Genomic DNA, 14,939 nt, shown 5'->3' on the forward strand with positions numbered 1-14,939 from the left:
CACGCATGGCATCGCAGAAGTGCAAAGGGCATGTTGATGGAAGGACCCGATGGCCTGACAGGCATTGCGTCACTCTTTGTTCACGCCCACCTTCCCCTCTAGCGCCACCTCGGGTGCCACGCTAGCTATTCAGTCATTACAAGCTCTCATGACGCTCGTCACCCAAGAAAGCCTTGCTCCCCTCCACCATTCTCTTATCCTCACCGTCAGCGACAACGTCGGTGAAGACCCCGCTGGATGAGAACCACACTTCGAATAATGTCATCTTTATCGACAAGCAATTCCAAACAAACCCTTTCAGCTCTTCCGCTTCCGTCCAAGTCTAACCTTCTCATCCATAACTTGACGCCAGACCCGGCCACGCCTTCTGTGTCAGTATTCAAGGAAGTCATCTCGACGGGTCCATCAGTACAGAGGAGATCTCGCATCTTACCAGCCCAAGCGCACTTCTCTCACGTCTCACCATACCCACTTCCGTTCCCATTCCAAATTACACCTCCGGAAAATCCAGAAGAAGAGATCGAGGACAAGGCGGCGTACGTGGAGAGTTGGCTCGCGAAGAGGGAGGCGACGGAACCCAGAGGGTCAAACGATGCGAATGGTTTGACGATGCATTATCCGAAGGAGGGGATGAGAGAACAACCCGTAGAACTCATTGGACTCTCGGAGACGGGTTTGAGGGACTTCCTTCCTCAACTAGATGTCGGGGACTCGTTCGAGGTCTTAGGCGTTCCGGAACTCACACCATCTACCTCTGAAGGCGAAGTACAGATACACGAGAATGGGATTGTGGAATCGACGAAGCCCGGTACGAAAGCACGTCAAGAGCTCGTGGACATACTCGGAGGTCAGGCCACGCTTATGTCGAAGGACGGAGCAGAGGTTCCGTTTGCGCCTTGGTCTTTGAGGTATAGTGGACATCAGTTTGGAGTATGGGCTGGGCAGTTGGGTGACGGGAGAGCTATATCTATTCGTGAGTATTTATCCTTGTCGGCTTGCCTGAAGCTCCGCGAATAACACCCTCTTTGTTGTGTGACATGCAGTGGCGACTCCACACCCATCTGATCCAGACTCCGTAGTTGAACTACAACTCAAAGGCGCGGGTCGCACACCACTCTCTCGCTCAGCAGACGGTCTCGCTGTCGTTCGTTCTTCTATTCGCGAATATCTATGCGCAGAAGGTATCCGTGCCTTCTCATGTCCCTCCATCTTTCTTCTGCTGACGAACTCGGGACTTCAAACTGAATAGCTATGCACGCACTATCAATCCCGACAACTCGATCCCTCTCTATTCTTTCCCTACCTTCCCTCCCTGTCCGCCGCGAACGTCGTGAGGCTGCATCGATTGTAACCCGCATGGCACCGTCGTTCCTCCGCATCGGCTCTTTCGAAGCCCTAAACCCTCCGGCCAGAATGTTCTTCCTCGGTGGCGGGCAGCAGGAAAGGGATCTTGAGGCGCTGAGAATACTTGGAGAATGGGTCGCTTTTAAGGTGTTGAAGCTCAAGGAGAATGCGAAGGAGGGAGAGGGGAGTGCGTGGGGTAGGGACTTGGTACTTGAGGTGGCGAGGAGGAATGCGAGGATGGTGGCGGGATGGCAGGCATATGGGTTCATGCATGGGGTCATTAACACGGATAAGTGAGGGCTTTTTGATATAATGCTCGTCGTCTTGTGCAGTGATGCTAACGGTATAGCGTGCAGCGTTTCCGTTCTGGGACTGACGATTGATTATGGTAAGCGTTTCTACTGTTTGGGAAGATATACCAAAGCTCAATTCGATCATGATGATCTGAAACCAGGTCCCTACGCGTTCATGGACGTATTCGATCCTATCCACATCTGTAATCACTCAGATGAAGAAGGTCGATACTCGTACAAGAACCAACCCTCCATGATGTACGTCTCGTCGAGCCCGAACTCGCACATCATCATGATTTCTCGCTCTCCTCGCTCACTGTTCCGCGTTCAAACGCTCTGTACAGCCTATTCGCACTCCGCGCCCTTTTGAACGCACTCTCGCCCCTCATAGGGCACGAGCTTCAACACTCCAATACGCGGGTCCCAGTCGGCTGGGCAGCTAATCTCACCGATGACGAGGTGAAGGATTTGAGTCAGAAAGGACGGGAGGAGCTAGAGAATGAGCTCGAGGAAGTAGTCCTAGAGGAATCTGGGAAGGAATACGGGAGGAGGATGCGGGAGGTACGTGCGGGTAATCCGTATTCTTTGATAGCAACGTAGATTAAGACGAGATGGTTTACTGATTTATCTTTTTGCTTATTTGTGTAGAGGTTTGGCTTCAAGACTATCGAGGACGCGGACGAAATATCCATCGTCCGACCGTTCCTCACGCTCCTTCAGAACAACTACCTCGATTTCCACGGCGCATTCCGACTGCTCTGTACCCTTAAACCTTCGAATGTCTCAGGTGGGGCGGAGCTTGACGCGTTCGTCGCCAAGATGCTAGGATTCACTTCGAGGCCGGAGATGATCGTGCAGGATTCTGCGAGGAAGGAGTGGAAGGATTGGTTAGGGAAGTATATGGAGAGGGTCGTGAGGGAGAAGAAAGAATGGGAAGGATCTCAGTCCATGGCGAACGGCGTTAATGGCAACGGCGAGGCCAAGAGTGGGAATGAATGGGAGGAAAAGAGGTTAAGGGAGATGAGGGGTAAGAATCCACGGTTCGTGTTGAGGCAGTGGGTGCTGGAAGAGGTCATCAAGAAGGTGGAGGACGATAGTAAGGAGGGAAAGAAAGTTTTGGCAAAGATTATGCACGTGCGTAATCATATCTCTTGCCTATTATTTTAATTCGCTGATACCCTCGGTTCTGTTTGTTTTGACGGTGCACAGATGGCATGCAACCCGTACGAAAGCTGGGGTGATGAGGACGAAGAGTACGATATTGACGGTGAGAATGGGGATGAAGAGATGAAGCAGGAGAGGCGGGTGTGTGGTGTGGGTGAGAAAGCGATGTTGGGTTTCCAGTGTAGTTGTTCGAGTTGAGTGGTTCTCTGCAGCTGTCGAAGAAGATCAAGAGGCGTGCAGGCGTACGTGAGTACCGGAACGCTTGTCAGACTGTAGTCTAGGTAGGTCGCTCGACGTGTATCGAAAATATATGTACTTTTAGTCTCGTATGTTACACCTCGATTTCATCGGTTTGTCTACTTTGAGCTTCGAGTAGAACTGGTAATGAAGAAGGGAGAAGAGCTTGCGAGGATATTGTGTGGGAGCAAGAGTTTTCACGACGCGCTTCACAAGCTTCACCCAACGCGATCACACTTATTTCCACGCTCCCATCGGCGAATACCGGTCCCGATTCTTCCCCACCAAATCGTCCAACTGCCCGATATGCGGTGTTCTCGAAACGAGACACCACATCCTCAATAGCTGCCCACGCTACGTTCGACCGCGGAGAATGCGTTTCGTAGAGTTTCTAACAGACTCAGCGGAACCCATCCCGGAGTTAGTCCGGTTCCTTGCGAGGAACCCAACGTCATTCACATTCGCTGATGCCCCGCCCACATAGGAGAAGGAGGAGGTGCCGCGATCGAGCTCAACTCGGCCTGGATACGGGTCTGTCATCCTACTTCCCTAGTTTCGTTTCACGGTCTTTTACTTAGTGCACGAGAACTTGGGTATCAGCTCCATTTTCGAGTACAGTACGGTACGGTACAGGTCTCGTCCCTAGTTGCTTACTTGTAGATACGCAAGGCGCCCCTGGCTTCGCCGGCGCGGTATAAATATGTTGACTCAAAAAAAAAAAAGATCACACTTATTTCAATTTGACCGAATAATGTGGCGTACACGCTTTCGCACAGTGTGGCCCCTTGTTCGGGACCTTGCATGAAACAGGCCTTGTTATCAACTAAGAAAAAGCCAGCAACATGCCAGCAGTTACCCCTATAACAGAGGTTCCATCGTATATCTCCCCCGAAGAGCATCGGACACTCACGGCCTCCACTCCGGCCTCTTTCACCTCCATCCCTCCCGTTCTTCGCCACACAGAAACCAATGTCCGTGTCACCTTTGACCCTCCACTTAACCCCACAATTTTTGGACCGGATGATGCCAGAGAGGGAACACTATATGTTATTGAGAGGTGTGCTTGACTATCAGCGCGATGGCGCTCTTTTTGTACATATTGTTCAGAATTCGAACGGCGACGCTAATATCCTTCATCATATCCACAGCGCACTGGTCTTCATGTCAACAACAGGAAAAGGGTTCCAAATCACATATCCATCCATCACGCTCCACGCCATCTTGCGTTCAGGAGAAGGACCAGCTTCAATATACTGTCAACTTGACGAAACGGACTATAGCCAAACCCCAATGACGATAGCCGCAAACGGTGCAGGGGAAGGCGAGGAGGAAGTGACAGAGATGCAGGAGATGCGCGAGCTACACATTATCAGCTCAAAACCAGAGAACCGTGCGTGATAGCGGTTTTTTCTGTTAGCACCACACCAACTCACCGTTCCTCTCTACTCATTTCGCCATCATCTCTGACACGCTTCCTTCCTTCCTTAATAGTCGAACCTATCTTCGAGTCTCTTTCATACTGCGCCTCGTTACATCCAGACCCCAACATGTCAGAGGACGAAGACGATTTCGGGATGGGCGACGAGGCGTTCGTCGACACGGCCGGGTTCGAGACATTCAACGGGACAGATGGAGAGGAGTTGAGCGAAGTGGGCAGGGTGCGCAGCGATTTCGTCAACAATAATCGTTTTGCACCGTACTAGACATGTCTTGATCCTTCTGCTTCTTTCCTTGGCTACATCGTCCATGTGGATGCTTTTGTAGGCGGCGCTAGAGCATCTTGAATCTATCATCTACGACCCGCACGAGCTGCTACAAGAGGAAGGCGAGAATGGCACAGGAGATGAAGTCGAAGCATCAGATATCGCGAACGTGAATGGAAACGCCACAGTCAATGGGACGTCCCATACGGTTGAGGAGGGTCAGTTCTCGGACCCGGAGGAACGCAACGCAACTGAACGGCCGTAAAAGCATATTGAATATCCTTCTAGAGGTTGGGCCTGGTGGTGGTCTTTATTATTTCTCCGAGGTCTGGGTTGCCTGCTCTGATATCTTGTACTTGTCGTAGTCTTGTACAATTGTTGTTGTACACGAAAAAGATAAGCAAGGCTTTGAACAAGCAAGGCTCGAAAAAAGTCTAGAGTTGATGGTGACCAGACCATAATACAGTAGGCAAGTGAGCGCACATGATACCGAGGTATTATACATTTCAAACACTCATACTCAAAGACAGCACCCAGTCCACGACCTCTCCTGCAACATACATTCCACATCTACTACATCGTTGCGCTCAGCCGGTCCTAGGATACGCCCCATTGCTCTCCGAGTCCTGGCTCCGTCTTCTTCGTGTCACCCCTCACAACAGTTACAGTCATCCTTCGCGCACAACTTTTCTTCCTCCCCATTATCTCATCAGCGCGGCGTGTTTGGTAAGGGTAGTTGCTCGTATTGTTGTCGTCCACGTTAGCTGGGGTGAGGGAGCTAGGTGTGACGTGCAAGGTTTCATGCCCCAACGCCGGTAGAGAAGACCTAGAAGTCTCGAGTATGGAAGGTGTCGTGAAGGTACGTGGCTCCTGCTGTGGACAAATCGGTGCGGCAGGTATGGCGCCTTCTGGCAGCATCAAGATACGCTCGTTAGAACTATTGCACACTGGATAGTACACGGTACCATTCGGGTGCATCATCCCGGCTGTCGCGGAGTCCTGGACCTGGTGAGCGGGCGAAGCTAGAGGGAACGATACTTCTGGAATAAAAATGGACTCTGGATGTGTGAATGGGCACTTCGTTCGAGTCTGGCACGACACACCATATCGGCAAGGGGTATACTTGACGTCTGTAAGAAAGAAGAACAACGAGGGCTCAATATTGACACAAATCATAACTGCATAGAAAGATAACATACATGAGCTCTTGTCATTGGGATGAACGAACCGGCAAGATGGTACTTCGCACTTCCCGTTGGTCACGTACGCCCAACAATGTGCCTTACCCTTCTTTGTTCTCCCATTACTAGAATGGAGAGACATCGGCGTATACGAAGACGAGCTTGGGTGAGAGGGTGCCGCGTTCCCGTACTGACGCCATTCAACGGTGCTGACTCTGCTATTCGCTGCCTTTGCATCCTCTGCTATGCTAGTCAGCAAGTCAAGGTCGTGTATGCTAAAGGGGAAATATTTAGTCTCTATTACTTGGGAAGGGGCGTCAATGTCATCCGACGTACAAGTTGCAATTATCTCTCAAAGGACAATACAGGCCCTTTGACCTTGCCCAGTGTTTACACATTACAGTCTTATACGACAGAGGGCGAGAACCAAGCGCCGTAGATGAGGTCCCCGGAACCTTGTCGCCGGCGGCGTGAATGTCGGTATCAGTTACGCCCAGTGGTGGAGCATGAGGAGTTCGATATACCAAGGCGTGCAAGAAGCCAATCGTGGTGCCGTTTGCGAGGTGGGCCGTTGGACTGCGAGACTTCTGGGCCGAAGGACGTTGAGAGGCAGAAGGCAAAGTAAAGCAGGTAGAATGGGGTGACAAGTTCGGTGGAATCGAAAAAGAGACAGTCCGCTGAGCTCTAGACTTGTCTTTGCCTTGCACTTTGGGGTCCATAGACGTAGTCGACGAATCGCCCCCAGCTGCCTCGGCATTCGACGCCGCAAGATGCTGACCTCCGTCACTGTTTAGTGGTGTCTTGTCAGGAGTCCAAGGATTAGTCCACTCGATATTTTCAGGCAATGGAGTCAGCGTCATCGGATTCCAGACCCTTGAAGCCTCTGCACTCTTCCACTCTTCGAGCTTCGCGAGCGTGGCATAGGACATGCACTCGTAGAGCACGACGGGCAAACCTCTATTTAGAGCCCGTTAATGTGGAATCTAAACCTTGGTCGAAATATCATATAGGGATGCCAATTTAGCGCTCTCTAAAGCAAAACTTTAGCGAGCTCTATAGTGAATTCCATTGATTATTCTCTGGATTGCCTTTAGAGGATGCTAAAGAGGTTCGGGGTTGCCACATAAGGCAAGCCCGAGGTGCTCGACAGCCTTTAGCGTCCTCCAAAGTCAATCTTCAGCGTTTGTACGGCATTTCTACAGAAAATGCATAGGCCTGCCTTTAGAGGTCTCTAAAGTTTCTCTTTAGTACTCCCCAAAGGGGAGTCCACATATAATATATGGAAATTACTTTAGAAACACCTTTAGAGCACTCTAAATAGTGGTTCCCCGGCCGTGGAGTCTGTACCACAGCCAGTCTGAGGCCACTGAACCTGTGTAGTCCCTGGTCGCCGAAGGATTATGATTTTCGTAGTACCATTCCGGGAATGAAATATGTTGAAGGGGACAGTTTGAAGAGCAGAGATTTCTATCGATGTAAGGACAGAGCGATGGTGAATCTAGCGGAATAAATTGCAGTGGTTGGTCAGTCAGGACTGTCGATGACAGTAGCAGGCAGAAACGCACCAAGATAATCAGGCCCCAGTGATTCGTTGTTCATGTTGATCGAGGCGCGGAAAAGTGCTACAAGAGAGTCGATGGTACGGCGGTTGGGAGGCCGAATTGATGCGTAAGTCCGAGTTGTTCGGCCAACTTACATGAACAGTGTGTTCTCAGAGAGTGAGAGGTGGAGGGTGCGTCGGAGTGAAACCTCTTTAGGAGCTATATATACTCGGCACGAGCAAAGAAGACAAAGGGTGCCGGACACGGTGGCATACTGTCCATAGCAACCACAATGAAGACGCCAAATCCGTGTCTGCGCTTTCGGTGCCGACAGACCGGTCTCAGCCGAGAATTGCCCTCGCTGTTTGAGCAGAGACTGGATGAAAAGATCGCACCTAATCCAAAAACCAGTCTATCCAAACAGATTATCATCATCGAAACCCATATAGAGTACACGGTCGGTGGATGGTCGTGGCGGGTAGTGGTCAGTCCAAGGATAAGTAATTGGGAGAGAAAGGAAATGCCCGGCCCGAGTTCGACTAAGTATTGGCGCCCATTGGTTCGGCGCCGTGGCACCAGGCTTGGATGTGGCGCACTCGGGCTAGTGAGACGGAAGATATGAGATTCAGGCAGGACCGGGGCGAACGAAATTAAGCAAAGCAGTATCGAAAAACTATTGTACAACATATGATGGTAGATAAATCTGAATCATCGGGCAGAGTCTAAGCAGAAAGGAACATGAGCAGGTGAGCAGATACCGTAAATGCATGATAAACGCGATCGAGAGGTCAAGAAAGAACGTGAAGTACTACTAGTATCCGATTCTAACCCCTACCCATTCGTCGTGGGCGCAACAATCGCAAGCTCAACTTGCCAACCTCCCTGTGTCACTTGATAGAAGCTCAGTAGGTAGAGGCTTTCTAGCGCAGTATCACCTGGGTCTGGTATCGCCGATGTTGCTGCCGAGACAACGTCCCGTTTAGCACTCTGAAAACAGGTTTAGAAGCAATCGATGATGCATGCCCCAATGGAGTGAGTTGGACATACAGCTGTGAACCTCTTGAGCGCTCGTGCGAGACGTATAACTAGTTCTCCTTGAGTGATAGGAGTCGCGGAATCCTTCCAACTTTTGGTACGAACTAAGGTGGTCCACGGTGTATGATCAGGCCACTGCGGGTGGAGAGATGAGCATGAGCGAAACTCAAGAGATGTCGAAAATAGCCCACCAAGACATGTAGCGTGATATTCGTGCCGTGAGATTGCAAGACAGGTTCGTTGACGCCGTGAAGACAAGCACGCGGGGCGCCATCAAGTATTTGGGCAACACTCAAATAGCCTCCCTCCTTGCCCAGCCTACAACTAAAATCAACACAGTCAAGGCTGGATTCGTCCATACTACCGTAGCGCGTTTTCCCTGACTTCGATGGAGGGAAATAGCGACCTTGTGGGACGATATAGAGGGACGACCGTGTGATGGTTTCGGAGGAGTCGATGAGGAAAGGAGTGGAGGCGTTCTTGTCAAATGTAGATGCGCTTTGTATGCTGTCCACGCCAAAAACAGTGGCGTGGCGAAGTGACAATGAGAACGGACGGGCAGCAAGAGTTGGCGCAATAACGGCCGGGATAATATTATGAACGTGGACATGTCGTGAACTGAGTGGCGCTAAGGTTAGAGGAATAATGAGACTAAATCTCAGAGAGGCTTCGGCGTATGGCGAGGTTACCGGCGCATGGGGATGTGTCGGTATCCGTTTGAGAGCAATCGTAGACTTGGACCGAAGTAGAGGGGTGGATTGAAGTCCATGGCCTGGGTTGTGGCAGCCGTCAGGGGGGTACGGCATCACTACTAGCTGAGGCGAGTCGAGAGAATCGAAAGAAACTGTTCGCTGAGTCCGAGGAATAGCGGGAGTAAAAGTAAGATTCCAGTCACAACGTCAAGATGCGGAGCTTAGGCCCTGAGAAATCATGGTGATAGCATACGGCGGTTGAGATGCATTGTGTGTACTCATGAGATGCAGTCATCGACTTGGGCAGGAGGGCAGAGTACGTACTTTTTGGACTTTGTACTGTAAATCAATAAATTCCTGCTCAGGGTGAGATGAATCAGAGTCCGAGAAGCAGTCAAAATTAGAGTAGCATTCGATCTTGTGCAAGTGGCTCGTGGTGGAGGTCGGTTGGTAAAGGAATGGGCCATGTTAGAGTCGTGTTTTATACGACGATACGGCACGCGCATTGGGACGATATGGCATGGAATGTGCGTTCTCTGAAACCGGGCGTGAGAGTGAGAGCCCAGAGGTAACACATTGGAGCTTTCTGAGAGTAGTAAAAGGATGGCCGCTGTGAAGGATTTGGGCAGGGCGTTGGCCGCGTCCGAGCTCGGGGGAAAGCGAATTTACCGAATTTCCGGAGCGATGGGAAACAAGAGGTGAGCGGAATTGGAATCCGGCACACAGCTCGGACATTCGGCTACTGAGTTCTCACGAGGGGGGTTGTCGTAACATGCCTTCTGAATTACCATTTTGGGCTGCATGGCCGATCCGAGAGCGCCATTGTGGCCCACACCGTTCTGTGGTATATTCGCTACTTCACGCAGAAGTATCCGTAGAGAACTTCACTTTTGGTATCCTGCATCAAAAGGCGCTCGCTCCGAGTAGTGAAATGAGCTGAAATGCTCATCAACGGCTCTCCAGACTCACAAACACCACAGTGCCACTCAGCTTCATGCGCGTCTACTCCGCCGCTCGCATTGCTCGAAGCTGCCTTTTAGGGCAACGTTACGACAACCTCCCCCCCGTGGGAATCAAATAGCCGAGGACCTTCCCATGTCTGGCATTGCAATTCCGCCCACCTCTTGATGGGAAAGGTACCGTAACGGAATCGGGTCGAGATTGATCCCAACATCACGCATCTCCTCAACTTGAATGTTACAAGGAATTTCCACGGCCGACTTCTATCATTCATATCATACAATCGTCTCTCAACGTTGATGTTCGGTTGATATAGATGTGTCGTACAGGTATGCCAATGCGGCAAATATGGCATACAACATGGAATTGGGTCGAGATTGATCCCAACATCCCGCATCTCCTCAACTTGAATGTTACAAGGAATTTCCACGGCCGACTTCTATCCTTCATATCATACAGCCATCTCTCAACGTTGATGCAGATGTGTCGTCGAACAGGTACGTCAATGTCTCAATGCGGTGTCTGTGAGTCATGCGCTGCGTACCATACGATACCTTCGGTGTTCCATTTACCTGAACAGTCCCACTCGATACAAGACCGGAGTACGTGCAAGTACATAGTATAAATCACTACTCAAATCATAGTCCATTGTATTATCACCGGCCCCAACTTCTGCTTCAAGCTCAGTCTCAGGCCGGAAACCCTGAGTCTACCATCTATCTCGTCTATCCTCCACTTGAATCATCGCTTGATCGACCCCCGTCGCAGCTTGTCCGCTCTGTTGATCTGACATTCTCAGTGACCAACCTGCCTGTAGAAACCTTCCACGCTTACCTTGGTCCTTACTTAGTTCCTGCGACCACGCTTAGTGTCACTGCCGACATCATCTACGCCGATATTCGAATCACCGACAATGGCTAAACAATGCGGGCTAAGTGCGTTTCCGAGGAGCCACTGTGGTCCTGGCTATTTGCTAATGCCCTCTCACAGACTGTGATGGTCTCTGTGAGAACTGTATTCAACATACTTGCAACCTTTTGGGATCCATGAGGTCTGTTCCGTCTTTTTTTTGATATGATGCTCTTATGACTCGACAACTCACGGCGTACTCTTCCACGTTTCACAGCCCCAGCCTTCCAAGTCACGGCCAGGACCACAGCCGTAGCGAGCCCCTTGACGTGCAGATGCTCTCCACTGTTGTAAGTTACATTGATTTTCATGTCTTGCACAATCTGATTTCTCGACGATCAGTTCGAGGATCCTGTCAACAGTGGGCTCGGTGCGCACACTGAAAATCACCTGGATGCGCTCCCCGACTCTTATTTTGCTCCGGAGTCTGGTATCGCCCAAGATATGCAGGTTTCAAATGGGTCGAATGCCACTTGTGGTGCCACAGTGCGTGCAAAGCACCCGTTTGTTTTCCATGCCCTATCCTCACTGTGCTCCCATAGTCGCAGGATCCGAGGGAAGAGGACACTTTTATGCCGCCCGTCACAACGTCCTTCGACGGCTTCCAGCTTGACGCGACCTCGAACTTCCAGACCGCGCATTGGAATGACAACACAATATATCCTATATACGCCCCCCACCAGCAACCCGTCCTCGAACAAGGCTCTTACACTCCCTCGAACGTTCAGCACCCGCACTGCATACAGTCCCCCTCTTTCTCCTCTACCTGGGACAACCTGATCGGCTCTCCTCAGCCCGCTTCTCACCAGACGGATGTTAGCGATAACTCTACTAGTAATCCTTACGCCGAGCAGTACCTGCTGGATATCGAGCAGCGGGGATGCGACGCACTGTCCATCCATGTTCGGATCCCTCCCTCTATTCCCAGTGCTATGTACTTCGATAACCACCTCATGGCCGAGTTATCGCAGGAGGCTGATGGTACACTGAACGTTCGTGTTCATTTACCGCCGGGCTATGCGAACATAAGTAGTACCTTCGTTCACGCTTGACTTCGAAGCTCGTTCTCAAAGGCTCTCGGAGAGCCTATTGCCCCGTCAATTCCACTCTCCAATATCGTTGCTTGTTCTGCTATCGTTTTGAAATTCCTTTTACTCTTCTTTTTGCTTCGTCTGTTTGCTCTTTATTGTCACGAGCCATCTACTCATCAATTCGCTCTGTTATCGTTTCATTCTTCCCTTCGTGTTTTGCTCCAGCTGTACTATATTCGCCGTCTGTGGTCTGGTTGTAGTTTTCCTGTATGTCGGGTGGTCTATCGATGTCCGTTTATGTATCAGTCCTCACCGCCTGCATGGTCGTAATTGATATGAAGTCTGTTTTGTTTATTCACAATGCGTTGAAAAGCACTTGAAAGATAATCGAGCTCAAGTGGTGTGGCGATTGAGAGATTGGCGCCGTGGCTTCGTCAGTCGTCGGAATCAAGTGGGGATACCCATTGGTACGGCGCTGTGGCACCAGGCATCGATGTGACAAACTCTGGCTAGTGTGACAAAACAGCATAATATTTAGGCAGGACCGGGACGAACGAAACTACTGTCTTAGCAAAGCAGGAGCAAGCAATTATTGTACAATGTATAATGACAGAAAAATCGGAATCATTGGGCAGAGTCAGAGGTGAGCAGATGCCGTGTACGTATGATATATGTACGCGATCTAGAGGTCAAGAAGGACGCGAATTAATTTATTCAACCCACATCACTGCATCTATCTTCGTGTAGACCTACTCATTCCTCCCGGGTGCTACAGTCGCAAGCTCAACCTGCCAAGCTCCCTGCGTAACTCGGTAGAAGCTCAGCAGGTAGAGACTTCCCAGCGCAATACTACTTGGGACTGATATTGTCGAAGATGCCGCGCTGACATCCCGTTTGGCGCTCTGAAAGCAAGTTTAGAACCGATTGATGAAGCGTGTTCGAACGGAACGAGTTACACATACAACTGTAAACCTCTCAAGAGCTCGCGCGAGACGTAAAGCTAGTTCTCCTCGAGTGATAGGAACCGAAGAATCTTTCCAACTTTTAGTGCGAACTAAGGCGCCCCATGGTGCATAGCCCGGCCACTGCAGATGGACCAATTAGCGTGAGCAAAACTCAAGAAATGTTGGAAGTGGCCCACCAAGATATGCAGCTTGATGTTTGTACCGTGACGTTCTAGGACGGTTTCGTTCGCACCCTCAAGGTAAGCATCCGACAGGCCTTCAAGAATTTGGGCGACTGTCATACTGCACCCGTCCTTCTCCGGCCCACAACTGAAATCAACACAGTCAAGAGTGGGTTCGCTGATATTCCCGTAGCGCGTTTGGGCTGACTTCGATGGAGGCGCATAGCGGCCCTGTGGAACGGTACAGAGGGAAGACTGCGTGATGGTCTCGGTGTCGCTGATAGGAGTGGAAGTGTCCTTGTCAGTTGGTGATGCGTCTTGTATCCTAGAGATGCCGACAAGGGTGTCGCGAAGAAGCGACGACGAGAGCGGAGGGACAGTAGGAGTTGGCGCAATAATGGCGGGGGGTAAATGGTGGACATGGTGTTGGCTTGAACGCCGTAAAGGGTGTGATACCAAGGTCAAGGGCACAATGAGACCGAGCCTCAAAGAGGATTCGGCGTATGACGGGGTTACCGACGCATGAAGGAGCGTCGGGATCTGTCTCAGAGGAATTATAGTTTTGGATTGAAGTAGAGGGGTGTCGGATTGGACTCCATGGCAAAGATTGTGGTGGCGGTCAGGGGCGTACGGCATCGCTAGTAAGTAGCTGAGACTCGAGGGAATCTAAAGAAACTTTTCGCTGCGTCCGAGGGATGACGGGATGTAGGATAGGGACGAGAATCTGACAATGTCACGATACTGAGCTTAGGTCCTACAAAATCATAGCGTTACCATAGCATACGGCGATTAAGGCGTGTGTATTCAGGAGATGTAGTCGAGAACTTGGGCGAGAAGGCATGCACACGTACGTTTTTAGAGTTTGTGCTATAAATCAACAAATTTGTACTACGGGTGAGATGAACCAAGGTCCGAGTACTTAGCAGTCAAGATTCGAGTAGTATTTGATGATGTGCAAGTGGCTCGTGGCGGAGGCTGAGCCTGTCGGGGTTGGCGAAAGAATGGGCCATGTTAGAGCCGTGATTTATACTGCTTGCACGTACTCCATGCCAAGCGTGGTGGTTTGTAAACTGGGGGTTTCCATAATAGTTCAACATGAGTAGTGTCGGAGAAAAAATACGGTTGTCACAATCGTGGCCTGAACGCGTGAACTCCCGACGCGAGAAACCAAATCGTGGACTATGTGTGGAAACCGTGTTGTGATACTCTCAGGCTCTATGGTACTAACCATAGATGGACGAGCAGTAAGCATGCAACATTGTAAGTAGTCTCCCACAGGCAGACCTTGGTGTTGAAGATCGGACGTTCAACGTGTCAAGCGACATTGTGTGCGAGAAGTAGGCGCTGTGTTCACTGTGAGAGCGGCCCGGGTTGACTTTCACCGCTCAAGTCGTGATTTTCACCTTTCACCCCCCAAAACAGTGAATTACGGTGAGGGCGAAAAGAAGGTGATTGTCAACTTTGACGAATCACCTTGTCAGAAGGGGAAATTAACCCGTGTGACCTCCCCAATTAATTCATTTTCTTATTATTTTGTGGCATACTGTTTGTTACTTGGACCACACGGTAATTCCAAACTCCGGGACTACACACTATAGTATTGGAGAAATGGAAGGTATTTACATTGAGCTCCCATATGTTTCAGCAATACCAGGTCCCGGGAAAACTCATGACACTCCAAAGCCGTCTGTCTCTTGCCATCGTCCTTCTTGTGCAGCTCCAT

At 50.5% G+C, this 14,939-nt stretch overlaps 5 protein-coding genes across 5 annotated transcripts; 3 read left to right on the forward strand and 2 right to left on the reverse strand.

Moving 5' to 3' along the window:
* Window positions 1-258: 258 nt before the first annotated feature.
* Window positions 259-2,999, forward strand: STEHIDRAFT_91487 (UPF0061-domain-containing protein; the record flags this gene model as incomplete). Its single annotated transcript, XM_007300062.1, has 8 exons — window positions 259-973; window positions 1,044-1,181; window positions 1,250-1,637; window positions 1,701-1,732; window positions 1,799-1,895; window positions 1,982-2,198; window positions 2,286-2,771; window positions 2,847-2,999. 8 exons carry the CDS (start codon window positions 259-261, stop codon window positions 2,997-2,999), a joined length of 2,226 nt encoding a protein of 741 aa, XP_007300124.1.
* An 881-nt stretch (window positions 3,000-3,880) lies between these two features.
* On the forward strand, window positions 3,881-5,006 carry STEHIDRAFT_153030 (uncharacterized protein; the record flags this gene model as incomplete). Its single annotated transcript, XM_007300063.1, has 4 exons — window positions 3,881-4,095; window positions 4,187-4,428; window positions 4,530-4,696; window positions 4,803-5,006. 4 exons carry the CDS (start codon window positions 3,881-3,883, stop codon window positions 5,004-5,006), a joined length of 828 nt encoding a protein of 275 aa, XP_007300125.1.
* A 3,172-nt stretch (window positions 5,007-8,178) lies between these two features.
* STEHIDRAFT_165709 (uncharacterized protein) lies at window positions 8,179-9,304 on the reverse strand (the record flags this gene model as incomplete). Its single annotated transcript, XM_007300064.1, has 3 exons — window positions 8,179-8,450; window positions 8,511-8,633; window positions 8,690-9,304. 3 exons carry the CDS (start codon window positions 9,302-9,304, stop codon window positions 8,295-8,297), a joined length of 894 nt encoding a protein of 297 aa, XP_007300126.1. The 3' UTR covers window positions 8,179-8,294.
* A 1,619-nt stretch (window positions 9,305-10,923) lies between these two features.
* On the forward strand, window positions 10,924-12,111 carry STEHIDRAFT_137106 (uncharacterized protein; the record flags this gene model as incomplete). Its single annotated transcript, XM_007300065.1, has 5 exons — window positions 10,924-11,085; window positions 11,141-11,201; window positions 11,277-11,349; window positions 11,402-11,545; window positions 11,602-12,111. Exons 1-5 carry the CDS (start codon window positions 11,064-11,066, stop codon window positions 12,109-12,111), a joined length of 810 nt encoding a protein of 269 aa, XP_007300127.1. The 5' UTR covers window positions 10,924-11,063.
* Window positions 12,112-12,839: 728 nt separating this feature from the next.
* STEHIDRAFT_153034 (uncharacterized protein) lies at window positions 12,840-13,852 on the reverse strand (the record flags this gene model as incomplete). Its single annotated transcript, XM_007300066.1, has 3 exons — window positions 12,840-12,992; window positions 13,053-13,175; window positions 13,232-13,852. The coding sequence occupies 3 exons, from the start codon at window positions 13,850-13,852 to the stop codon at window positions 12,840-12,842; spliced, it is 897 nt and encodes a 298-aa protein (XP_007300128.1).
* Between the last annotated feature and the right edge of the window lie 1,087 nt (window positions 13,853-14,939).

The sequence above is a fragment of the Stereum hirsutum genome (assembly GCF_000264905.1).
Source record: "Stereum hirsutum FP-91666 SS1 unplaced genomic scaffold STEHIscaffold_2, whole genome shotgun sequence".
NCBI lineage: Eukaryota > Fungi > Basidiomycota > Agaricomycetes > Russulales > Stereaceae > Stereum > Stereum hirsutum.